The sequence below is a fragment of the Antechinus flavipes genome, chromosome 1 (genome assembly GCF_016432865.1).
Source record: "Antechinus flavipes isolate AdamAnt ecotype Samford, QLD, Australia chromosome 1, AdamAnt_v2, whole genome shotgun sequence".
NCBI classification, from domain to species: Eukaryota; Metazoa; Chordata; class Mammalia; order Dasyuromorphia; family Dasyuridae; genus Antechinus; species Antechinus flavipes.
In genome coordinates, this window is record NC_067398.1 from 23,308,403 (window position 1) to 23,335,546 (window position 27,144).

The 27,144-nt window shown below is 36.0% G+C and overlaps 1 protein-coding gene across 1 annotated transcript; it reads left to right on the forward strand.

Moving 5' to 3' along the window:
* Positions 1-775: 775 nt before the first annotated feature.
* Positions 776-19,532, forward strand: SNTN (sentan, cilia apical structure protein). Its single transcript, XM_051980106.1, has 4 exons — positions 776-910; positions 1,568-1,602; positions 13,285-13,424; positions 19,222-19,532. The coding sequence occupies exons 1-4, from the start codon at positions 801-803 to the stop codon at positions 19,378-19,380; spliced, it is 444 nt and encodes a 147-aa protein (XP_051836066.1). The 5' UTR covers positions 776-800; the 3' UTR covers positions 19,381-19,532.
* The last annotated feature ends 7,612 nt before the right edge of the window (positions 19,533-27,144 follow it).

Here is a 27,144-nt window from a genome sequence, read left to right on the forward strand (position 1 = left end):
AACTAGCTGTACTCAGAATGAAATAAGGAAAATTGGGACTGGATCACATTTGGGCAACTGCAGAGCTTTCATGAACCCCAAGCTGCTCATTATCTGATAGCATCATGGTGTTCAAATGGGATCAGCCCAGAGCTCTGATTTCATTAATATGAGAAAACTTTCTCTCCCAATGTATGGCAACAATATCTCTGAAATCTTGGAACATAATGAGTTATTTGGGGCACGAGAGGTTATCCAATATAGTGGGGTCACAATACAGGGGTATACTGGCAAGGGAGAATGGAGCTATACCCTACACACTTTTAAATTTAATCATCATTATCATTTTTCCATCACTTTCTTGACTCTAGACAATCAACAAAATAACGAACCAAGCCTTGATTTGTAAAGTTTGCCAATTTCTGAAATATATTCACACTGAAAATGTGACAATTAATTGGCTTTATCCCATTGGTTGATCAGCTCCAGGACATTTCTGGATACTGTCAGAGAACTCCAACCCAGTTCTTCCTAACCCCAAGGGCAACTCTCCATTTGTTACCCCATGCTTCCTCTCTGATTATGCATTTATAATCTGCAATTATATTGTCAGACTCCTCTCTCCAACACTGCCCTCATTCTACCGCACAGTTTGGTGGGTTGTGAGTTTATTTAGATTGCTTGAATGTTGCATTCTCAGGAGCCGTCTGCTCATTACCCAATCTTCTATTCTTCCAAGGTATCCACAGCACACACACTCATGTCAGCTTCCCTTGGTTGCTGTTGCCTAGGGATGATCAGGAACAACAAGACATTGGAGAATGTGTGGCTGTACTATAAGCACCAAGGATCAAAAGTCCCGCTCCGGAGGGGAAACCCATCCTTCGGCATCCCCTACAGCAGCCTCCCTGCCTCCAACGATGCTGAAAAGGTCAGTGGTCCCGCTTGACTTCCATTTTCATTCTGGTCTGCTGCTCCAAAACCAAGAGTTAATAATGTCAAAGGCCTCAAAGCTTGCAAAGTGCAAGCTTGGAGTCTTTGAACCAGAGTAATCCACTTTTAAATTGAACCGAAAGAGCATAAGGACCATCTCGCGACTTTGACCTCAAAAAGAATTTTTTAAAAAACCCTTCTCTCTCCACTAACTGAGAATGAGCTGATTAACCCAAGTTAATGTAACTCACCTCTTGGGAAATATTGGAGGCTGAAGCATTTTGAGAATGATTTTCCAGAAAAAATCTACTGTGAGATAAACAAGCCATCTCAGCTGACCCATGACAAGGGGAAATTATTTCAGAATATTCAAATATATAAAAATGCCCATTGATTTCACAGTGAGAGAGAAAGGAATAATTTTGCTTTTATATCCTTTTGGGAACTATCTTTAATAGACTTCAAGGACGGGAGCTGTTTGTGATTTGCTTTATGGTTTTTTGCAAAATATTTTTGAAAAAATTAATTTGTCCATGGTCATGTTATAGAAAAAAAGTAGAAACTTATTGAGAGTTTTTTTGTTTGTTTGTTTTTCATGGCAATTCTCCAATTAAACCTCTTTGAATCCTAATGTTGCTTTCATTTTCATTGACAGCATTCCTATATCCAAACAACTGTCTTCTTTGAAAGGTAAGATGCAGAGAGATGAAAACAGGTGTGATTAATAAAACATCCTCTCTGGCTTAAAAGAGATTGCTGCCAGAAATTAGAGTACTGCACGTGGGTGTCCCTGTGGGGCCCCCAGTATCTGGGACCAATATTGTCAAATATGCTACATGTGAGATCCTAAGCAAATCCAGAGACCAGTCTAGAACTGGAGGCCAGAGCCCTGGGACCTAGTCCTAATTCTGCCAGTAATTAGCTGTGTAGTCTCAGCCAGTCACTGGGTCTCATTTTCCTCAGGTTGAATTCAAAGACCTTTGAGGTCCCTTTCAGTTCTAACATTGTCTATAATTCCATGACTCCTTACAATCAATTCAAATATCTCTACCACATGGAACAGGAAAACTTCAAATCAACTGGATTTGAACTGGTTGGAATCCAGTTTTACAGGTAAACTTTCCATAAGGTGATATTGCAGCTCCCAACATGTCTATTCAAGGAATGGGTACATAAGTTCTTCTAATGGATCACTGGGAGTGATCAAGAATTTACTGTTTTCTTCACATTCTATCAGATCAGCAAAAATTAATTAAATGCAAGATTTTCTTTTAAACTCTTGAACATAATTGGAAGGGATGTTTGTGGTCATGTAGCCCAACCTCCTTCTATTACAAAAAAAATGAGAGACCCAGGGCTGGGGGGAGGGGGAGCAGGATTGGGTGACTTTCCCAAAAGCAGTATTTGAACTCAGGTCTCACGACACTCAAGCTAATATTCTTTATGCTGTACCATATTACTTGCCTCAAACTTTCCCCTTACCAAAATCCCACTCTCATCTTCAGATTAGATGTTGTTTGGGTTGCAGGATTTATTTTTAAGGATGAGCAGGTACACTGCCAAACCTAGGGTCTGCTATCTCTCTTATTGGGAACAGCACTCACATTGTTCTATCTTGGTCTGTTATCGTTCTTCCCTTCATCCAAGACACTTCCCTGAAATCTTCCTTGATTCCTGAGTAAAAGTGACCTCTGGCTCTCTTTGAATAGCTTGTCAAGCTATCTGCACTCCTTATAACTTAAGGCAATTAGGAGATATAGTGAATAACACTCAGGAGCTGGAGTCAGAAGATTCAAGTTCAAATGCTGCCTCAGATATTTATTCATTTTATGACACCTCTGTATACCTCAATTTTCTCAGCTGGGATGATAAGAAAACCTACTTCCCAACAATCAAATGGAAGCATATTTATAAAGTACTTAGCACAAAAACTGGCACACAGTAGGTCCTTAATTAGTGCTTGTTTCCTTCCTTTCTGATTTGAGGTTCAAATCCATTCCTGACACATATTGATTGTATGATTCTGGGCAAGTAACTAATTTTCTCATGCTCTCAGTTACCCTCCAAGTCTAGAAGGGCAGAGGAGGTCCAGTCTTCATTTGTAAAAGGAATTTCCTCACCCAGGAGTTCCCTGGATCAGCAAAATCACAGATCTAATTCTCAGCCCTAAAATGATTACAGGTGCAACTATCTCATTATATAAGCTGAGAGTACTAATTTTTTCCATGTTTGCACCCATCACATAAAGCAATAAATTAGAAAGTCAACAAGTATTTATTAGATGCCTATTGTATGCCAAGCATTGTACCTTTTTTGGCACATGTCTATGATTTCATTAATTAAAGGAAACTTTCAATATGGAAACTCCTTTTTATAGATTTAAATTTATAGATTTTAAGAGCTTCCCAGGGCACTGAGAGGTCAAGTGACTTGCTAGGCATTGGACCTGGATCTTCCTTTATTCCAATTCCAGCCTACTATGCCATGCTACCTCTGACACTTAATGGATATTTTCATACATGAATCAGCAGCTAGTCTATTACATGAGATTTATGCCAGAATTCTCCTCACCAAGCACAGATTCTTAGCCCATGAGGAGCTGAGTAATAAGGCGGCAGGAAATTTGGAGTCAAAGGAAGTTCTTTTCAAGCTGATCTCTCTAAGCCCAAATTTCCAGCAAACTAAGAAGGGAAGAGCATCTCAGCATTTTGCAATTGCTGTTCTGTTTCCAATCTCCTGTGTCCTTCACAGGTCCTTTTACCTCCACAAATGACATTGGGAATTCAGCACCTAATGTCAAGGGGCTAGGAAAAAAAAACAGAATCTTTAAATCATCTGAAAATTTAAAATAGAGGAATTTCTATGGATAGGTTTTATGACCGTCCTCTTCCCCCGCCCCAGGAGAATGTGAACTCCCTGAAGACAGGGATTGTTTCATTTTTGTCTTCATAGATCCCTTACACCCAACACAGAACCCAATATTTAGAGACTGGAATGGAATAGAATGAATGGGAAAGAAATAAGCATTAGATAGCACCTACAATGTGGCAGGCATTGTGTTAAATGATTTTTAAAAATAAAATTTCATGGACTGGGAGGCATGGAATGGAAATCATGATTGAGAGTTTATGACTGACTCAAATTTCTCTTGTCTTCACTGTCTCCCTCATCCTTCTGTGGATTTTTCTCCTTTCTCTTATTCACTTTCAGAGTGGAAGACCAGGATCTGTTGAGGGGATGTGGTGGGCAGAGAAGAATTTTAAAATTGACAAGCTCATAGAAGACCAAAATAAACCCATAGAAATCACTTGAGAATAGTTTCATTGCCCACTTAGACACACATAATCATAAAATCAATCATCAATAAGGGTTGACTAACTGTTAACTATGTGACAGATGCTGTGCTATGTGCTAGGAATACAAAAAGAGGCAAAAACAGTCTTTGACCTCAAGCTGCTGAAAAAAAGGGTCCCCTTGTCCAACCTCTCCATATTAATAGTTGATGAGTACATGGAACCATAAAGTTTTCAAAAAACTTTCATCTGAACCTCTCATTAGTCCTCCAAATCTCATTATTCCTATATTTCTATTTCACAGATGGGTCCCAAAGAGGCTAAGTGATTTACCCAGTATCCCATAGATAGTGTCAAGTATCAAAGAATTCAGATTTTCTTGACCCAACGTTCAGCATTCTAACTACTGCTGACTTTCAAGTCCAATGGTATATTTGAGAAATTTCAGCCTCCTCTGAGAACCCCTCTAAAAACAACCATTTCCAAAATGTCAGGTGCCTCTTGAACAACAACAATACAATTTTTTCTTTGACTTATTTCACAGTACATTTGTTAATTCTGTTTGCAACAAGAGTCATGAACTAAAAGGAAATCACTGAATTCATAATTCAAATTCAGAAAGCAAACAATAATTCAGGAAGTGCTGCTTCAGGACCTCAGAAAGCAGGGGCAATCAGATCAGAAACTCTGGACCCTTAGCATCCAATAATACTCAAATATCTTTAAAGGATTAGACAAATCATATTTTCATGTTCCTCTATTTGTATACCACTAGCTTTTTCAGTTGAAGCAACTAGATGACTCAGTGGCTGGAATCAGAAAGATGAGTTCTACTCCAGCCTCAGACTCTGGGCAAGTCACTTAATCTCTGTCTACCTTAATTCCCTGGAGAAGGAAACGGCAAACAACTCCAGCATCTCTGCTAAGAAAACCCCTTATGGATTCATGAAGAATCAAACACAATTGAACAACAGCAAAACTTGTTCAGTTATTATTTAGAGACTCTCTGTAGAAGTAGCTCCTTCAAAACAATTGACAATCCCAAGGATAGAGTCCAAGCACACTTTCCCACTTGCTAGTTATTATTTCTCCCTCATCTAAAGAAGTCAAAAAGTCCATACATGATTGAATAGTTGGTGTATTGAGAAAACACCAGATCATGAATCAAAATCTCTGGGTTTGACTTTTTATACTTCTATTTACTAGCTCTGAAATCTCAAACAAATCTCTCTAATTCAAACAAACTGACCTTGCTGATCATCACATATGACACTCTATCTCTCATCGTCATGCTTCTGTATTGTCTCATTCCCAAAATATATTCTTTCCTGACCTCTGAAGATGAGTAAGTGGTGTTGAGAATAGAGCACTGGTCCTGGAATCAGGAAAACCTGAGTATATAGAGCATCACTTATCAGTTGTGTGACCCTAGGTAAGTCACTTAGTCTCTGCCTCAGTTTACTCAACTGTAAAGTAAGGAAAACACTAATTCACTTAGTCTCTGTTTCCCTCAGTTTACTCAGCTGTAAAATGAAGATAACAACAGCATTTACCTCACATGGGAAGCAAATGAGACAATATTTGTAAAGCACTTAGCTCCCTGCCTGACACATAGTATGCTGCGGAAATCTTTATCTCCTTCCCCTCTTCTCAGTATTTCTTTAATTCTTACTGTCTCCAAAATGAACTCAAATTCAAGTTGTTTCCCCTCCCATCTCCTACTGCTCTTCCTCCCTAAGTCATCTCATATTTCTTGTGTCTAAATTTTGTATATGCTTATACGTGTACATGTTGTCTTCCCCAATTAAATACAAGTTTCTTGGGAATGGTAATTGTTTCGTTCCTTAATCTTGCACCCTCAGCCCTTAGCAATGTTCCTGCCATATAGTAGATGCTTAATAGATGCTTATTGATTTCTTGACTAAAAGATACCCAATCAGTGAACAGCTGTGTGCTCCATTGGTGTCCTTGAAAAGTCCAAAGAAATGAAAGAAGTTCCTGAATGTGATGATTAGCCCTACTATGTGAAATTTAAGGGAAAGCTCAGACACCAGTCATCTGCCTTCTATGAGAAATTTGTCCTCATGCTTTTTAATGCCAGTGCTTTCCCTTTGGTAGATATCTCCACTTTATCTTGTTTCTATGAAACTGTTTGCATGTTGTCTCCCCCATTAGAAAAAACTGGAAACTCCTCAAAGACAGGAACTATCTTTTCCCTTTCTTTGTTTTTGTTATCTAGCACAATAGGTGTTTAATAAGTACTTGTTGACTGACTGATTAACCTATGACAGTCAGGCATGAGTGAGTTATGTTCTATACCATCTGAGAAAGAACCCAAGCTGATGAGATCACAGATCTATTGGAAAATTGGAATAATCTTGGGTAAGTTCCTCAGTTTTCCCAGGGCTCAAATTCTTCATTTATAGAACTCAAGGTTGGAACTAGGTTCCTAGGCTCCTTCTAGCTCTAAATCCACAATCTGATGACTTCCAGCAAATTAATCTTTGGAGGGCTCAGAGTTCTCTTCTGCAAAAGGAGAGGACTGGACAAGATAATCTTTAAGGCCCCTTCTAGCTAGAAGTTCATGATCTTACATCCATGAGTCTCTTCAATTCTCATCTTCCTTATTTGTAAATGAAGGGTACCAACTCTATGATCATTAATGTCTTTTTCAGGTTCTAACATGCTCGGGTCTTAGATCATTGCCTAATTATTCATTGCAAGTGATATGAAAGCAACCAAGCTTCTCAGTACTAAAAACAGGTCAAAACAAGCGGCTTGCTAGGCCAATTAGAGAGAGCATGTTTACCTCAAAGAAGGGATTTTTTTTTTCTGAAGCAGTCTGCTTCTTAAAGGCTGATCTATTTATAAAGCATGGTTCATGTCTCAGCCAGGCAGACTCAGGATTGCAGACATTCTATACATACTAAAATTTAAAATTTTAACACATGAAAAGACAAATTCTTTCTCTTTGGAAGGCATTGACATATGTATTTCTTAATTAATACATTCAGAAATGCAGTGTTTAATACTTTCAGAAATATACCTGTCAAGCCCAATGCATTTTAGCTGAAAAAAAAAAAAAAGGAAAGATCATTTATTATAACATGAACATCATACCCAAATTAAGTGTATTGGGAACAGTCAAGGAAAAGCAGATGATACATTAGCATTAGGCTCATAGGAATTTTGTGGCAGAGCACAGAAAGAGAATAAAAAGACAGAGAATAGGGTTAAAGGTGAGTAGTCTAGACCAGCTGATGAGACAGCATCTGTGGGAGTAATTAATCAATAGTTTCAAAACACATGTCCATCCATTGAAGGTCAAGGTGAGATAGCAGTACCAAGTATACTTAACACTGGGCTCTCTGCTAAAAGAATGGGAAATTAGGATCAGAGGTTTAGATCAAGATGGTAACATGGAGGCCATCTTCACAGATAAAATGATGGGGCTTATACTAGTTCACAAGCAGAATCATAAAGTTAGAGTTGAAGGGACCTTCGAGACTACCAAGTCCAATCTTTTATTTATGAATGAGGAAAAAGGCTTAGAGAGATTTGTATAAGGTCACATAGAGGATCATAGATTTTGGACTAGAAACTGATTCTACAAGATTGGCTCTAATTCTAGTGTGTATCTGTTTTTCATAACCTGATTTCAGTTCAGCCTAAGATGACCCCGAGCTAGCACAGATGATCATGAGTAGCCCATGATGGCCAAAGGCCAGAAGCCAGGCATCCCAAAGCTGCAGCTTTCAGATTCCAGCTACCATCAGTCTCTCCCTATCATGTATTCCATTCACCATTACCATAATATGCCATGCATGACATCACAAGAATTCTAGTGTAAGAAAAAGAGAGATAGCTTAGTACAATATCAGAGGCAGGATTTAGGGCAAGAGGATCTAAGTTGGAAACTTAGTGTCCCTAGATTTTATCATTTTCATTCTCCTCCCTCAATAACATTGTATAAATGAAGGAATAAAAGAGCATTTATTAAGAATTTACTGTATGAAAGGAACTATGCTAAATATTGAGGATACAAATAGAAAAACAAAATGGTCCCTAACGTCAAGAAACTGCAATCCTAGTTTATTTATCTCTTTCTTGTATCTATTCTCTTTATACTTATTGTAGATATGCTTATATATGTCCTTATTATATTCCCTATTAGAATATCAGCAACTTGAGAACAAGAATTGTTTCATTCGTTCTAGCCTAGCATCTGCCACATAGTAGCTTATAATAAGTGCTGATTGATTAATTAATTGATGATGATGCTTTTCCATCAGCCATTCACAGAGTACAAATTTGTGTGGAAGGAGTCAGTAAAACATTCCCATTATTATTCCCTTCTTGTTCTCAATAAGTGAGCCACAAAGGAGTGATGAATGACCTGTATAGCAAATGCTATTTCCCACAAAACCATATCCCTCACTACATCCCCATCTCCTCCCCTACTCCTTTAGAAAAAAAAAATAATTCTTATTTACGTAACATAAAAGAGTTGAAAAAGGAAGAGCTTTTACAAGGGTTAGGAAGATTGGGGGTAATGGGCAATGTTGCATGTTAATCTCAATTTATTTCGATCAAAAATGAAATAAAATACACTCAACTGGGTATAAAAATCTAATTTGCCCAGCAGGGAAATAGGAGAGGAAAGGAATAAGAGAAATGGAATAGATAATAGAAGGGAGGGCAGAATAAGAGAAGTTGTAGTCAGAAACAAAACAGACTTTTGAGAAGGGACAGGATAAAAAAAGAGAGAAGGATAAATAAGGTGGGGGAGGAAGTTAGAGAAAAATATACAATTAAAAGCATAACTGTGAATGGGAATGGGAATAATTCACCCATAAAATGGAAGTGGATAGCAAAGTGGATTTAAAAACCAGAATCCTACAATAAGTTGTTTACAAAAAATACACTTGAAGCAGAGAGACATATACAGAATAAAGGGAAAGAACTGGAGCAGAATCTATTGGTTTTCAGCTGAAGACAAAAAGGGATAGCAATCATGATCTCAGATAAAGGAAAAATTAAAATAGCCCTAATTAAAAGAGGTAAGCAGGGAAACTATATTTTGCTAAAAGGTAATATAGACAATGAAGTAATAGCAACACTAAACACATATAAACTAAATGATATAGTATCCAAATTCTTTTTTAATAACAGCTCTTTCTTTTTAAAATATATAAAAAGATATATTTTCACTCTTGTAAAACCTTGTGTTTCAAATTTTTTCTCCTTCTCTTCCCCGACCCCTTTACCTAGACAGCAAGCAATACAATATATGGTTCTACTGTATATATTTCCACAATTATCATACTATTAAAATTATTATACAAAAAGCTAGATGATATAGAAAGAAATAATAAAACTATTAGTATGGGGATTTTAATATATTCCTCTCAAAATTAGATAAATCTAACCATAAAAAAAAAAAGCTAAGAAGATGAATAAAGTTTTAGGAAATTAGATAAGCAACTGGAGAAAATTGAATGGGAATAGAAAATATCTTTTCCTCAGTTATACATGCTACAATTACAAAAACTGATGCTATAGTAGGACATAAAAACCTCACAACCCAATGCAGAAAAGCAGAATTATTAAATTCATTGCTTTTATACTATAATGCAATTAAAAATTCAATAAAAATAAATAAGTTTAAAAATTAATAGGAAACTAAATAACCTGATTCTAAAGAATAAGTGGATTAAAGGACAAATTATAGAAACAATCAATAATTGAATTAAAGACAATGACAATAATGAGAAAACATACTAAAATTATGGGATGCAGTCAAAGAAGTATTCAAGGGAAAATTTGTATTTCTAAATGTTTTCATCAGTAAAGAAAGGGGAAAAAAACAAATCAATGAATTGGGCATACAATTAAAAAAAAAAAAACTAGAAAAACAACAAATTAAAATCCCCAATTAAACACCAAATTGGAAATCCTGACAATCAAAAAAAAAAATTAATAAAATGAAAATAAGAAAATCATTAAATAAATAAAAGTAGGAGCTGGTTTTGTAAAAGAAAAAACAGAAAAAATAATTCATTGATTAATTTGATTTAAAAAGGAAAGAGAAAAACCAAAATACAAATATCAAAGATGAAAATTCTTAATTTTTTTTTAAAAATTAATTCTCCACCATAAAAGAGAAAATTAGAAAAATTGCTAGAAGCTATTTTGACCAATTACACATTGATAACTCAAATAACCTAAGCCAAATCAATGAATAGTTACAACAATACACATTGTCCAGAATAACAGAAAAGGAAGTAGAATACTCAAATAATCCTATCTTAGAAAAAGAAATTGAACAAGCCATTAGTGATTTCCCTAAGAAAAACTTACTAGAACCACATGGATTCACAAGTGAATTCTACCAAATACTTAAAGAACAATTAGTTTCAATGCTATATAAACTATTTAAGAAAATCAGCAAAGGAGTCTTAGCAATTTCTATTTTTTGACATAAATATTGTGTTAACACCTAAACCAGAAAGAGCAAAAACAAAGGGGGAAAGCTATAGATCAATTTCCTTAATGAATATTAATGCAAAAATTGGAGATAAAGTATTAGCAAGGAGATTACAGCAAATTGTCAAGAACTCATTTCTTATAATCAAATGAGATTTATATAAGGAATGCAAGACTAGTTCAAGTAAAAACTATCAGCATAATTGATCATGTCAATAACAAAACAACAAAAATAATGTGATTATCTCGATAGATGTAGACAAAAGCTGTTGACAAAATATAGCACTGATTCCTATTTTTAAAAAATTTAAAACTGGAGAATAGAAGAATTAACAAGAGCTTTCTTTAAAATGATAAATAGTGTCTACATTAAACGGTCAGCAAGCATCATATCTAACTCATATAAGCTAAATACCTTCCTGTAAGAGTAAGGATTTATGAAGTAAGAATGCCCATTATCACCACTATTATTCAATATTGTACTGCAAATCCTAACTATAGCAATAAGAGAAGAAAAAGAAATGGAAGGAATTAGAATAGACTATGAGGAAACAAAAGTATCATTCTTTGCAGATGATGTGATAATATATTTAGAGAATTTTAAATGGTTGAAATAATTAACAGCTTCAGCAAAGGTGAAGGATATAAAATAAATCCATGTAAATCATGAACATTTCTAAATATTACAAAGAACAGAAGTAAAAGATAGAGAAAATCCATTTCTTAATAATCACAGTTAATATAAAATACTTGGGAAATACATAATATGACAAATCCCTGGAATTACATAAATACAATTGCAAAATAGTTTTCATACAAATAAAGTCATATCTAAACAATTGGAGAAATAATTAATTGCTCATAGATAGGCAGAACCAATTTAATAAAACTTATAATACTACCTAAATTAATTTACTTATTTAGTGCCATACCAATCAAACTACCAACTATTTTATTGAAAAAATTAATTTAAAAAATTCATCTGGAAGAAAAAAAGGTCAAGAATATAAAGGGAATCAGTAGGGGAAAATGTAAAGGAAGGTGGTTTAGCCATACCGAATCTCAAGTTATAACTGGTACTGATTGGTGGATCAGTGGAATAGATTAAGTACATAATACCCAATTTAGAATTTGATAAATCCAAAGACCCAAGCTTTGGAGACAAAAGCACATTTGACAAAAATTGTTTAGAAAACTGGAAAAACAGCTCAGCAGAAATCATCATACACCAACATCTCACAATGTATACTGAGATATACTCAAAATGGGTACATAATTTAGACATCAAAGGTGATATCATAAGCAAATTTGGAGGGCATAGAAAAAATTTACTTTTCATGTCTGTGGATAAGGGAAGAACTTATTACAAATAAGAAATAGATAATATTATGACATATAAGATGGACAATTTTGATTATACTATTTTAAAAGTTTTTGCACAAAAACCAGTGGGAGCCAAAATTAGAAGAAAAAAAAAGCAGGAGAACTGGGGGGGAGGTAATTACTACATTTCTTTTACAGAGTATTCATTTCCCAAATATATAGAGAATTGAGTGAAATTTATAAGAATATAAGTCATTCTCCAACTGATAAATGGTCAAAAGATATGAATAGACAATTTTAAGAAAAAAATAAGCACTACGTAAAATCATTTTTAAAAATTGCTATTGATTAAAGGAAAATATACTAAAATTGCTGAAATACCACCTCAGCCCTATAAGATTGGTTAACACAGCAAAAAAGAAATGAGAAATGCTGAGAGATGTGCAAAAATTGGAATATGAATGCATTCTTGGTGAAGTTGTGGACAGACCCAATCATTCTGGATAACAATTTGGAATTTTTGCCTTTAACCAAGAAATATTACTACTAGATCTCCATTCCAAAGAGATCTAAGAAAAAGGAAAAGGACTACTTATAATAGTTCTTTTTGTGGGGCAAAAAAATAGAAATTGAGGAGATGCAAATCAATTGAAAAATGACTAAACACGTTGTGGCACATGATTGTGATGAAATATTGTTGTTCTATAAGAAATTACAAACAGGAGAGTTTCAGAAAAACCTGTGAAGACTTATATAAAGTGATGCCAAATTAAGTGAGTAGAACCAGGAGAACACTGTACACAGTAACAATATTGTATAATGATTAACTATGAATTACTTAGCTTTTTTTCCAGCATTACAATGATCCAAGACAATTCTGAAGAAGTCATGATGAAAAATGCTATCTACCTCCAGAGAAAGAACTGATGTGGAGCCTGAATGAGGATCAAAGCATACTTTTTTCCTAGTTTTTTTTTTTTAATCTGTATTTTCTTTTGTAAGATGGATAATATGGAAATATGTTTTACATGACTATAGATATATAATCTAATTTAAATTGCTTGCCTTCTCAAGAAAGGGAGAAGATAGGGAAAGAATTTCAAACTCAATTTTTTTAGAGGATTATTAAAAAAGTACATGTAATTTGGAAAAAAAAAAAGAAGCAAGCTCAAAAAAAAAAAAAAAGAAACTAAAAGAAAGGATAGTTCTTGTGTTTCTAGATCTCATTTTCTATCATGTAACACAGCTTTGTATATAATCTTTTTTATAGCTCTGGTGAAAGCCTCAGACCTGGAGAAAGCCTTTGCTACTGCAGCTCTGATTTATAATAACTCTTCTGACCCGGATGGTAAACTCAGTAAATCTGTTGCCAAAAACTTACTGAAGACCCAGTTTATGAATTTCATCCAGGTAAGGAGATTAAAAAATACAGGCAGTGTCCAAGCTAAAAATATCATTTTTCAAGAGGGACATTCCCTATCTTAAATCAAGATTTGCTTTTTTGCCTCACAAAAACCCTGTGTATAATAAGATGGTAAAAAGAATAACTACTTTTGGGAAAACTTTCCACCAGTAGACAGAAAATGCTATCTTTGGGTAGTTTTGCTTAGAGGATGTGTCCTTTAATATTTGCCCTTTAAAAATTTTACTTAATTCTGGGGCTGGTGGGTGTCTGTTTCCAGTGAGTCACAGAAAGCCACTTATGTGATATTCTGTCAAATCCTCAGTAACTTATTAAAAATAAGAGAATATAATAGAAGGTAGGTAGATGAGTTGTCTTATGAGTATCAATCACCATCTTTAAAGATCCAAGATTACAGATTGAGATGGTCAAGAATTTAAACAGGAACTATTGAGAATCAAAATAAACATTATTGGCATGGACCAAAAAAATTGAATTAGAATAATTTAAAAGTCCTCCTCTTGAATTTAAAAAAAAAAAAAAAACCAACTGCCCAAGTTCAGGATTAAAAAAAGGATGAATAGAGAACAAGTCATGGTGGGTAAGGGATGCGCAGTAGGAGTATAATCTCTAAATACATCAATTATATAACATGATAGCCAAAGAAGTTTTGGGGACCTCAGGATATATTAAGCAACAAATAGAATTCAGTATAATTAATTGATCATTTATTAGGCTCCTTGCCAATTAATCAGTCAATAAGCACTTATAAAGTTGTTTCCATATAACAAGCAACTATATTAGCAGGTACCCAAAAAAAACCCATTGCCTTTCCCTGAAGCTTACATATTTCATTATATCTTATTAATATTTCAATTAATAAACACACATTTTTCCATCTCAGATCTTCTCAGAAGAAAGTCCTTGTAACAAATATGCATAGTCAAGCAGAACAAAATCCTATACTGGCCATGAAGGAGTTCACATTCTAATAATGAAGATAACATATAATTAATTAAATACATACAAAATACATATCAAGTACTCAGTAGGTACAAAGAAAGTAGCCCCTGCTCTCGGAGAATTTACATTCTATCAAGACATGTGAGTGCATGTATGTGTACACACACAAATACATAAGCAATCCAACATTAGTATGATGGGGCTAGAAACAGTTGGTGGAATTAAGAAAGTCTTCATGTAGATGATGGTGTTTGAATAAAGAAAGGGATAGTCCAACTTGGACAAACGCAATATTCAGTTTTATTTCAGTTCTGAAATACCTCAATTTAGAAAGGACAATGACATACCAGAAGAGGAGTTCTTAAACTGAAGCTCCATGAAATTAAATGGGGGAAATTTACATATATATATATATATATATACATACATACATATATAGTATATATGTATATCTATATCTTCATTTTCACTAACTGAAATTTAGTATTTCCTTCAAATATTTAAAAAAAATTACTGAGAAGGAATCCCTGCCAAAGAGCTACAAAACACAAGAAACTAAAAACCTCTAAATTAGGAAAGCAATCAGGATAGTGAGTGAAAATAATGCCATAGGAAAATCATTGGAAGGAATATGGAATGTTTATTCTGGAGAAGCAAAAACAAGAGAGACATGATTGTTATCCTAACCCACTTGTCAGATTGTCATGTAGATCATGGATTTATTCTACTTGGCTCTAGAAGACAGAAAAAGGAGTAGAGACAGGGAATTCCACTCATACTCCCAAGAAACTATTTTCCTGACCTAGAAAATACAACAACAAAATTCATCTGCAAGAACAAAAAGTCAAGAATTTCAAGGGAATTAATGGGAAAAAAAGCAAATGAAGGTGGCTACCTGTATCAGTTCTAAAACTATATTATAAAACAGTAGTCACCAAACCCATTTGATACTGGCTAAAAAATAGAGCAGTTGATCCATGGAATAGGTTAGGTTCATAGAACAAAATAGTCAATGATTATAGCAATCTAGGATAAACCCAAAGGCCCCAACTTTTGGGATAAGAATTCACTATTTGTCAAAAACTGCTGGAAACTATGACAGAAACTAGTCATTGGCCCACACCTAATACCATATACCAAGATAAGGTAGAAATAGGTTCATAATCTAAATGTAAAGAATAATATTATAAACAACTGTAGAGGAGGAAGGAATTTGTGACCAAAGAAGAACTAGAGATCATTATCATGAAATAGATAATTCTGATTATATTAAGTTTAAAAGTTTTTGTACAAACAAAATTAATGCAGACAAAATTAGAAGGGAAGCAATAAACTGGAAAAACAGTTTTTTTTGTTTTTTTTTTTTTTTTACATTCAAAGGCTCTGATAAAGGCCTCATTGCTAAAATGTATAGAGAATTGACTCAAATTTATAATAGTTCAAGCCATTCTCCAATTGATAAATGGTCAAAGGATAAAAACAGACAATTTTCAGATGAAGAAATTGTAGTTATATGAAAAGGTACTCCAAATCACTATTGATAAGAGAAATGCAAATTGACAACTCTGAGATACCACTACACAATTCTCAGATTGGCTAAAATGTCAGGAAAAGAAAATGACGAATGTTGGGGGAGATGTGGGAAAACTGGGACACTGATACATTGTTGGTGGAACTATGAATGAATCCAAGCATTCTGGAGAGCAATTTGGAATTATGCTTAAAAAGTTATCAAACTGTGCATACCCTTTGACCCAGCAGTATTTTTGCTAGGCTTATATCCCAAAGAGATCTTAAAGGAGGGAAAGGAACCCACATGTGCAAAAATGTTTGTGGCAGCCCTTTTTGTAGTGGCAAAAAATTGGAAATTGAGTGGATACTCATCAATTGAAGAATGGCTGAATAAATTATGGTATATGAATGTTATGGAATATTATTGTTGTGTAAGAGATAACCAGCAGGATGATTTCAAAGAGGCTTGGAAAGACTTACATGAACTGAAGCTAAGTGAAATGAGCAGAATCAGGAGATCATTATACATGGCAACAACAAGACTATATGATGATCAATTCTGATTGACGTGGCTCTCTTCAACAATAAAATGATTCAAAACAATTCCAATTGTTCAGTGATGAAGAGAGACATCTATACCCAGAGAGATCATAGGTACTGAGTGTGGACCACAACATAGCATTCTCACTCTTTCTGTTGTGTGTGTGGTGTCTTTTTTTTTTTTTTTGCATTTTGTTTTCTTTCCCTGTTTTTTCTTCCTCTTGATCCATTTTTTTTGTTGTTGTTGTTCAGCTAGATATATATTAAAAGCAATGTCTTCTGAGATCCCTTCCCATCCCAAGATTCTTTGGATTTGTAGATAGTCAGCCTTTGGTGTGGGATTAAAAAGAAAAAAAGCATATAACTACTCATATTTCATATACACAAATATATACAGTCCCCAACTTAATGGTAGCATCTGTTATGTCAGACTTGCCTTTTATATGAGGAGACTTTGAAAAAAGTTTCTCTATAGGACTCCTCTTTTCCTGGATGTCTTTGATCATATTGGTGAAAATGTCTAAGGTATCTTGTTACGTCCTATATGATTGAAAATGAGTGTTCCCCTACAAGCAAGAAGGAAGGAAGAAGGAAATCTAAATTAACAGGAACCATCTATGGACTAAGTCCCAGAAGTAAATAGCCCTAAGAATTCAATTCAACTCATCTTCACATAAAAGTGAGATTAGACTGGAGTTAGTAAATCATCCTCTCTTGCCATCTATTTTATCATCCTTGTCACATTCCAATATAAACAGGAATTATAAAGAGCAGGAATTATCATCACACCATATGCTTTCCCTCACCCATTCTCCATAAGACTTCACAAAACAGGTCCCGAGGGAAGTGTAAAAGATATGCTTCTCTGAACAGACAGGTGAGTAGGGCACCCCACTGGCTCATTGCTTGAGAAACCCAACATTTCCAAACAATGCCCAACCAACTGTCAGTTCAATCAAAAACTCAACCAAATGTCATGTCAAGCAGCCAGTGTGACTTGGGCTTTTGATGAAACTGACTGGATTTTTTTTTACTGCAATGTTTTGTACTTTTTTTGTCAAAGTTTCCTGTACTTTTTAAATCAAGTCCATAGTCATGTTAATAAAATATAAATGCAACCATACTTAGAGGGCTATATTGTTGTGGGAAACCATGATCTTAGAAGAGAAAGGCAATAGTGTCAATTTCATCCATCCACTCAGTAAGCACTTATTAACTATAAACTAAGTACACAGAACTGTGCTTGTCACTAGACCTAAAAAAAGAAAGAAAGAAAGAAAGAAAGAAAGAAAGAAAGAAAGAAAGAAAGAAAGAAAGAAAGAAAGAAAGAAAGAAAGAAAGAAAGAAAGAACCCAGGCCCCCAGGATCTTACAGTCTATTGAATTCAAATCAATCAAAAGGGAAGCATATACAAAATAAGACTATAATTGCAAGAAGAAATTATAGACAACTGACGAGTCTGGAAATATGTCCTTTGAGCAGAAGATATCACCTGAACTGAGTCTTGAAAGGCACTAGGGAATCCAAGAGATAATTGTGCTGAAGAGGGTGTAGTGTTTAAAAAGATTAAAGAGATATAATTTCTGGGTAATTTAATTATTTTATTAATAATGCCAGTGTTTAAATAAAAGAATGGTCATTTGGCTATCTCTCTCTTAGATCAAATATAATCACTGTGGTGGTTCATGGCTTATATATCCATTGGGGTTCTCAAATAGCCTTGAGTATTCCAAAGAGTGATAATTAATTCTGATTGGTTAGCAATTAATTAAAGAATGAATATTACAATGAACCTGAACTTTGATTATGTCATTTACTTCTTAAATTATTCCAGCCTTGGGCAAGTTATTCAAAGAATCTATCCCCACCCACAGCTGCATAGAACACAATGGCTGCCCCACCTGGATGGGGTCTAGGTAGAGAAGAAGGTCACTAAATCCTCAGAGACTGAGGTCTTGAAATGAAAATAAAAGAAAAAGAGGAGAATCTGAATCTCCATAAATCATTGGTTATTAATAATCATTTCTCTCAAGAGACATATCAGACATGCTGAAAAGTCTGCGCAAAGGTAGTAAGATGGGAAATTATACAAGAATAAGCCAGCAAAGTGGCTTGTCTAGAATTTAGACTGACTCAAAGAAAGGGAAAAAGTAGAATGACAATGACCCGATCCCTGATTGGAATCAAGAAACGATTCTACACTGTGTGCAGAAGCTATATTTCCTCTGGGGGCTTTCAAGAGATATTTTTTAGTCATTATCATGATTATTTTTAATAATTAGCATGTGGGTGAGCATTTGGTGATTAAGACAATGATGACAAATGGGACCACAAATAGCTAGGACACTGAGTGGAATGACCTTAATGTTTGCAGTGGTAGCAGAAAAGATTATATATGAAATGTAGTCTGATCCAGAGAAACCCTCCATTAATAACGTGATTCATATTTGTTCCGTCAATCTTTCTGTTTATGTGAACTGTGTATTTCAATTTGATTTATGAACAAATTGAACGCGGAAGGTCTTCTAAAACACATATATTTTCTCCTGGCAATTATATTTCAGAGTTCTTGGCAATCTTATTTGGTTGGGTTGGGAGTAGTAAAAAAAAAAAAAAAAAAAAAAAACTATTCTTGAACCGAGAAATACAGACCTTTATGAGTGTTTCCTAGGTACTGATCCCATAACCAAGCAGATTGAATTTTTTAAAATGGAAAATCTATGAACACCTACAAACATGGAATGTCAATAATGCTCTAAGGACTTCTTTTTTAACTTGTTGTTTTCACAGGGACAAGAAAACAAACCCAAGTATAAAGAGATCCTTTCTGAGCTTGAGGAGCAAACAGAGAATAAACTGGGTTTTGAAGATTTCATGATCTTACTCTTAAGTGTTACTCTGATGTCAGATATGCTCCAAGAAATCTGGATGTCAAAAATCACCAAGTGAAATGGCATGACAGAATGACTAGAAGACACCCAGGCAGTAGAAGTGGTGATTCTAGGTGTTACCATCTTGTTTTTGATCAATTGCAAATTTGACAAAGCTGTCAGGTTTGTTGTCAAAAACAAAAACAAAAGTAAACTTTCTTATGGAGCTGATGCTGTTGTATGTCAGATCCCTCTCTCGTATCCACAGTGTTACTTTTTTCTCCTTTCAAGGAAGTCTGAAGGTAACTTCTAGCACCAACCATATCCTGGTTTCCAAAAGGACTCAGTCTCTCCTGCATTATAAGGAAAGAAGCTAGATTTAGAATCTAAGGACCTAACTTTAAATCTCTCCCTCTGTCTCTCTTTGTCTCTCTCTCTCTCTGTCACTCCTTCTTTGTCTCTGTCCCTCTGTCCTTGTCTCTCTGTCTTTCTCTTTGTCTGTCTCTCTCTGTTTCTCTGTCTCTCTGTCTCTCTGTCTCTGTGTCTATAGCTGACTGTTTTTCTCTATCTCTCTCTGCCTGTCTCTGTGTGTGTCTCTTTCTGTCTCCCCTTTCCTCTCCCTCTCCTGCTCATCCGTAAAACCAGAAAGCTAGATTATATAATGTCCAATGTCTCTTCCAGTTCTAAATCTAGGAGTCTCCTTTGCTAGTCTGATTAGAGATACTTTCTCCAGGGTTCCCAATCTATATCTTACTTCTGAAGCAAAGATGGTTTCAGAGGAGTAAGTGAGGCCGGTGACCTTGCCCAGCCTTCTTTCACTTCAATTCAATTCACTTGGAAGTCATGGCACCAACTTTCTGAGATCATGGTCCTCTTCTAGATCACAGGACAAACAACAGAGGTATATCTAGAACTAGTTTCCCTTCGACTTCACCAAAGCTCTGGCTATTGGTAGCATAGAGGAGATTAACCCTCTCACTATATGCTAGTGAAAGCTCTGGAGACAAGTATCCTCATCACTTTGTGTTCTGATGCAGGACTTTATGAGATGAACTCCAGAAAATAGATGACACTAGATGGCTGCTCCCAGGCTACCTAGCATTTTCAGGAAATATAAATCACATTATAGCTAAAAGGTACATTAAACTCTTTCTGAATTAATATCTTATTAAATGGCACCAGGAGGTGCCACAGTTTCCAGCTTGGAGCCAGAGATCATGTCTGTATAGCACAAATGGGAAGGGATGAGCAGAGCTATGGTGATCTAGTTTATTGGACCCTTGTCATTAGCTAGCCAGAATAATTCAGACCCAAAACATTTTTGGTGATGGAGAAAGGGATTCTTTGAATCTGAATTATCCTGACCAAATCTAGTCAACCAAACACTTACAGTGTTCCTCCTCCTCCTCCCAAGAGAGGAAAGAACTTATGCAATCTAGGGAAAACTTTAAGTGTAAAAACTCTTGTGAAATTGAGTATTTAGTTATTAACCTGGCTTTTTTGCTTGTTTTTGTTGTCCGATGAAGGCAGTGCTTCCAAAAAAAAAATGAAATATAACCACAATAAACATTTATTAAACATTTATCATGCTCTTCATACTGTGCTGAACAATAGAGATACAAAGTGGGAGAAATGAAAAATGAAATAATTCTTGACTGACAAGAGCTTATACCCTACTGGGGAAAGGAGAGATAGTAGGCATCATAAGTATACAAGTATCTATAAAATATTTCATTCAATCAGTAACCATTGATTAAGTGCCTATTGTTTGCAAAATACTATTGGGTATTGGGGGGAAAGAGTGCAGAGATAAAACGAAAAATAACTACAAGCTTTAAGAAGCAAACATTCCAGCACTAGGGTGGGGGAGATTAAATACAACACAAAAACAGAAAGGTGAGCACAAGATAGACTGAGGAGAGAATGAGAGGAAGAAAGGATTTCCCCTAGGATGTGCAGCCAGAGCTGAAGCTTGAAGGGATTTAGGGATTCTGAGTGGAAAAGGTGAAGATAGAGTACTTGCAGAGGGACTTTGCAGAGATAGAATACAGTGCTCAAGAAAAAGCCAAGACAACTAGTTTGGATGCATGATAGGGAGCAACATGATATTGGCTGAAAAGACAGGCTGAAGCCAGATTGTGAAGAGCTTTAAATGGCCAAGCTTCCGAGTTTACACATTATCCCCAGAGGCAATAGGAGTACTGGGGAATCTTGAGCAGGGGAGCACCATGGCCAAATGGATAGGAAGAGTAATCTGGCAGGTATGTAGAACAGAGCTGCCAAACACCCCCAATACTTTGGAGTGCCACCGGATCCAAATTTAAATGTAATTGGGGAATATTTAACAATATAAATAAAATACAATAAAAATAGAGAACAGTATACTTCAAAACTAACTGAATATGCTGCCCACGGGGATTCTTATTATGGAGATTGGCCCCAATTTCTATTTGAATTGATCCAAATGATATAGGAGATAAATTGGGGAAGGCAAAGACAGTAAGCAAAGAACTCAATTAGGAGGTTTTTGCAATAGTTTCATTTAGATAGATATAGATATATGTATGTTTATATGTATATATGTATATATAACACATATATATGTGTGTACATACACACACACACACACACACACACACATACATGGAAATGTCCATTATCTAGTGTCTAAATTCAGATTTTTTAACCCCTCCCCCCAAAAATAAAACAGCATAGGTGATTCAGTGCAAACCCAGTTCTGCCACCAGAAACAGTATTTGACAAATGACAAGTCAGCATCAAAACCTTGATATTAATCTATCCTCTATAACTTTAAGAGTTCAGGCTTGGAAAGACCTTACAACTCATTGAGGCTGCCCTCCTTGTTGTACAAATGAGGTAACTTATTAAAATGTATTTTCCCAAGGTCACACACAGCTAACTCAAACCAGGACCTAAAGCAAATCTAATGACTCCCCAGTATTTTTCACCAGACTACAGGGAAGCTTCCCTGTTTATCACAATGGCCCTTCCACATCTTCCCCGTGTAAAACGAGGCACACCCTCAACCAAAGACCAGATGTCAATTTTACCAAGAAAGCTCTCTTGTAATTGTGCACAGCCCAGCTTTCCTGCAGATGGTCCTGGAGCATCCTTGTAATTGTGTGAGTTTGACAGAACCAGGACTGATTTTACAACCCCCTAATTTTCTTTCTTTTCTGGTCTCAAGATGGATCTAAGTATGAGATCATGATCCAGGCTTTAAATAGTTTTTTTTTTTTTAAAGAAGTGATGGGAAAGGGAGGGGAAGGAGGGCAGAGATAGAGAAAGAGACAGACAGCCTGTTGATTAAGACCCTTCAGGGCCACTGGAGTCTAGCACAGGCCCTGAGCAGAGTCCCAGAGTTCAGCATTTTGGATTCTCAGTCCAGTTTAAAAACAGATTTTCTGGCCCCAACTAAAATCCCAGCTTCTATGGGAAACTCTAATGCCTCTTATTATCAATTTTAACTATTTCCTATTCATCCTGTATGCAGCTTGCTTTTTACATATCTTCGCCTGTTGTTTCCGCCATTAGACTGGAAGTTTCTCGAAGCCAGGAACGACTTTTGTCTATCTTATATCCCCAGTGCTTAGCACAGTGTCAGGTCCACAACAGGTGCTTAATAAATGTTTACTGATTAATCACTCAGACCTTGGTCACTCCTTCAGATTTTAATATATCAATCAATCAGAAAGCATTTATTTACTGCACATTACTTAGCCAAACCCTAAAGATACAAATATGAAAGATAGCCTTTGTTCTCAAGGAACTTAAATTCTATTTCTTAGGATTCTAAATTGAGAAGAGTTTTCATATAGTCTCATTCTCTCAATTTACAGACAAAGAAACTGAGTCTTAAAGAGTTTGACAGGAACAGACGCAAATTGTTGTGCAAGCTCTCGGAACCAATCCCGCTCCCTCACTTTATAGGTGAAATATGGTGTGAGGAAGTAAAAAAAAAATTACCCTCTGTCAATAAAAAGTTATAATAAAAAAAAAATTACCCAAACTAGGTCCTGTCCTGCATTGTACTTAACCCAAAGACTAAACATGGATTAGAATGAAGAATGAGCAAAGAGGAGGCTGGGATCTCAGGGCCAGAGAACTGCTGCCCATAGGGATCATCCAGCTGTGCTAGGTGGACCTGGGCATTTAGACCTCAGGCAACACTACATCGGGAGGTAGTCCCAGTTCAACTACTTCCTAGCTGGGAAGTCCTAGGGAAGTCATTTAACTATTCTCTCCACCGTGAGACAGATGGAGTGGATGGTCTCTAAGGACATTCTTGTTCTTTTCTTTTTTCTAATTTTTATTTATTCTATTTTTAATTTTATGCTTTTTGGTTCTGTGATCCTGGAACTAGCAGGAAAAAAAATTCCTTCAGGTTTTGAAATTCTCTGACTCCAAGGACCCTGGATGTTTTCCTCAATGCTCAAAGATGGAACCTTCACAAGCCATCATCTTTGAAGACTGTCACTATTTGAACCCTAGCCCTCTGACTCCAGAGCTTTTATTATTTTCTATATTCACTGCTCCTACTGGAATAGCACTTCTTTTCAATGTGTAAATGTTATTTAAGTGGGGAATGGCCTATGATTTCATCTGGATAGGGAGTCCCCATTGAAAAAATGCCTCCACTCATGCTGCTCAACAGTCTTTAGAGAGTTGCCTACAACAGTGGTATCCAACTCAAATAGAAATAGGTGCTATATAAACCATACCAAAAATCCCTCTGGGCTATAGACTGACTTAGAAAACTACATATCAACATTATCAATGTTTTATTGTATTTTATGCATTTTGTTAATTATTTCCCAATCACATTTTAATCTGGTTATGCTCAAGAACTAGATTAAAATATAATTTGCCATAGCTGATCTAGAGCATTGAGAAGCTAAATTACTTGCCTAGGGTTACTCAGCCATCACATTTTATGGAGGAGACTTGAACCCATCTTTCTAGCACTAAAGTTAACTGTTTATGTGCTATACCATATTGCTTTAATAGTGTCACTTAAATATCTTTACAAAATAGAGTTAAATGAGAATTAACAAGGTCTAATGCTGAATGCAGAGCTTCATTGGAATCAGGAACACAAAGGTTTAGGATCTAGTAAAAATCCTTAACTTGCTGTTTGATATAATCCATCTGAGAACCCCAGTTCTCTCATCCAGGAAATGGGATAACACATCACACAGAATTTTTTTGAGGATCAAGTGAGTTCATATCTAAAAATGTTTTACAAACTTAAAAGTACTTTATTAGTGTCATTTATTTAAGGTTGTTACTGATATTAATGTCAGAAGCGGTTTTATTAGCTTTTCTATCGACGCTGGGTCCATCTCAGGGAGTGATTTGATCATTTCAAAGCCACTGCCAAGGACAGAGATTAGAAATGCTTGAAAGGACTGCCCTGCCAAAAAGTTCTCTCTTTGAAGAAAAGGCTCCTGGAAACCTATGGAGAAATTAATTAAAATCAACAGAGAAATTAAAAGGGGGAGAAGCAGGGCAAGGCAGGCAAACCCGGTACACTTGATCTAGAGGAGCCTGGATTTCTCTGACACTTTTCAGAGCCCGCATGTCTCCAAGGAGAATATTTTGAATCTTAAAAATATCCTCTGTGAAAGAGAACCGACACTTAGAAGTATGGTAATGGGAGTAGACTTTCATCAAGCATTCATGCCTAATTTGCCTCCAGATATCTGCTTTTCCCCACTGCACACTGCTTTTTAAAAATAAGGATGCTAGCTGTTGGAGCAGAGAATCCAGAGGAAACCACTGGGAACCCTTGGAGCCAGTGCTCTTTGGGGAGCGGGGATTGTCTAGTCCAACGCCCCTCTGAATTTTCTGTTTCCATTTACCCTTGAGCTTGGGGGTGAGGGAGGCTGGAGAAGGATGGTGATCGAATTATATGTAGTTATTGACCAGACAAAATAGCAGGAGTTACACTCTATTAGAGCAGAAAACCCAGGCAGCTTTTAAAAAATTTTGACCAAGAAATGTTTTCACTAATTCTACTTTTGATGCACCTGTTTTATGAGCAGGGCAGGGAATGGAGGGAAATGTAAGTAGGATTTTCCAAAATATTTCCTAAATTTACTTGTCCGTGTTCTGTGTCTTGTTACTCTTGGACACCAGGACTCTAGTACAGATAGAGAATAGCTATCCTAGGCAATACCCTAGGAGTCTTGGGACCATGAAATGGAAAGACCTTTAGAAACTGTCCAATTTAATCTCCTCATTTAAAGCTGAGGAAACCAAGATATAAGGAGTCTAGTAATTTACTCATGATTCACATAGCCAACAAGTAGCAGAAGCATGATTTGAACCCATATTTGCTGAATCCAGAACCAATATTCTTTCCATTGTCAGAAGACCTGGGTAAGATCTCTTGAAGGAAGGGTCTGGGTACCTTTTCTTCTGCTTTTTTATTACCCAGAAATGCTTTGCATATACAGTGGGCTTAATACTAGCTTGTAAAATGGAAAGGAATGGCATGGGATAAAACAGGATGGGATTAAGGTAGCTTTTAAGAAACAGGTAGAATATTGGACTTGAAGTCTAGAAGGATTAGATTCAGATCTCCCCTCTGACCCTGAGTACAAGTTACTTAATGCCCTGAAGCTACATTCACCTGCTCTCAAAGATTAAATTAAACTCAAAAGGCTCTAAAATCTTTCCAATTCTATGGATGGATCTATGAATTGTACTCCTAACTTTACCATTATGTGCTTCTAAGATTTCGTCCACCTTTAGACCTCAGTTTTCTCATCTGTAAAATGCAAATCTTAGTCTGAATAACTTCCAAGGTTACTTTCTTTCCACTCTAACATTCTTTGATACTTTGAAATCCAAGATCAGCAAGTTATGTGTTTCTAAGGAAAAGGTGCTAGGATTGTGCTCAGATGAGGAACCATAGGTTCAATTCCCGGCTCTGCTTGGTATAACCTACGAAAATGCAAATAATCTCTCTGAGCCTCAGTTTCCCTACCTGGAAAATGAAAGAGTTTAATTAGATGATCCCTATCCTTTAGGGCCAAGTTGCTTTAAATGTCGTGCTCCTATCTTGAAATCTGGACTGTGACTTAGCTCTGTTCTGCCAGAGGTTTCCCTTAGCATCCAGTTACCCAGTGTCCATCTCACTGTGTCCATAGCTACTCCTCTAGGGAATAGTGGAGGATCCTAAATTTAATTATTCCTCTGAGAGAATAGAAATAGAATTGACCCAAGGCTTGCTGTTGCTGGTAAGAATACTGTGATGTCAGTGGAAGAAAAAAATAAAGTTTGGGAGCTGAATAAATCTATTGTGTTTATGACTCACCAGTAAAAAGTGAAGCCAAAGTGAAGAATTGAGCAGCATAGGTGGACCAGCAAGCTGGGCGACAACAACTATGGCCCTTTGGGACTCAGCCAGTCATCAGTTAGTTAGCACCTGTCACGTGTAATGTATGCGTGCTGCTCTGGGTGACGCACTGGGGGTTGTACAAATGATATCCTGATGGTGGAGGCCTTCTACTGAGTTGTCAGGACTCTTTTTACTCTGGTGATTTAATTGACTCATTGCCCTTTCCCAAGTGAACTTCAGTGACTGGCATTTCTATGAAGGATGTCATCAGCTTCCCTCCCAAGCACACAGCCTAATAAGGCTTCAGAACTTAGAATAGTTTTACTAGATAAGAAAATACTCTGAGTGGGGCAACCAGGGGGTGCCATAATGCACAGAGCTCAGGGCCCTGGAGCCAGGAAGCCTCATCTTCCTGAGTTCAAATCTGGCTTCAGACACTTAGCAGCTGTGTGACCCTGAATAAGTCACTTAATTCTG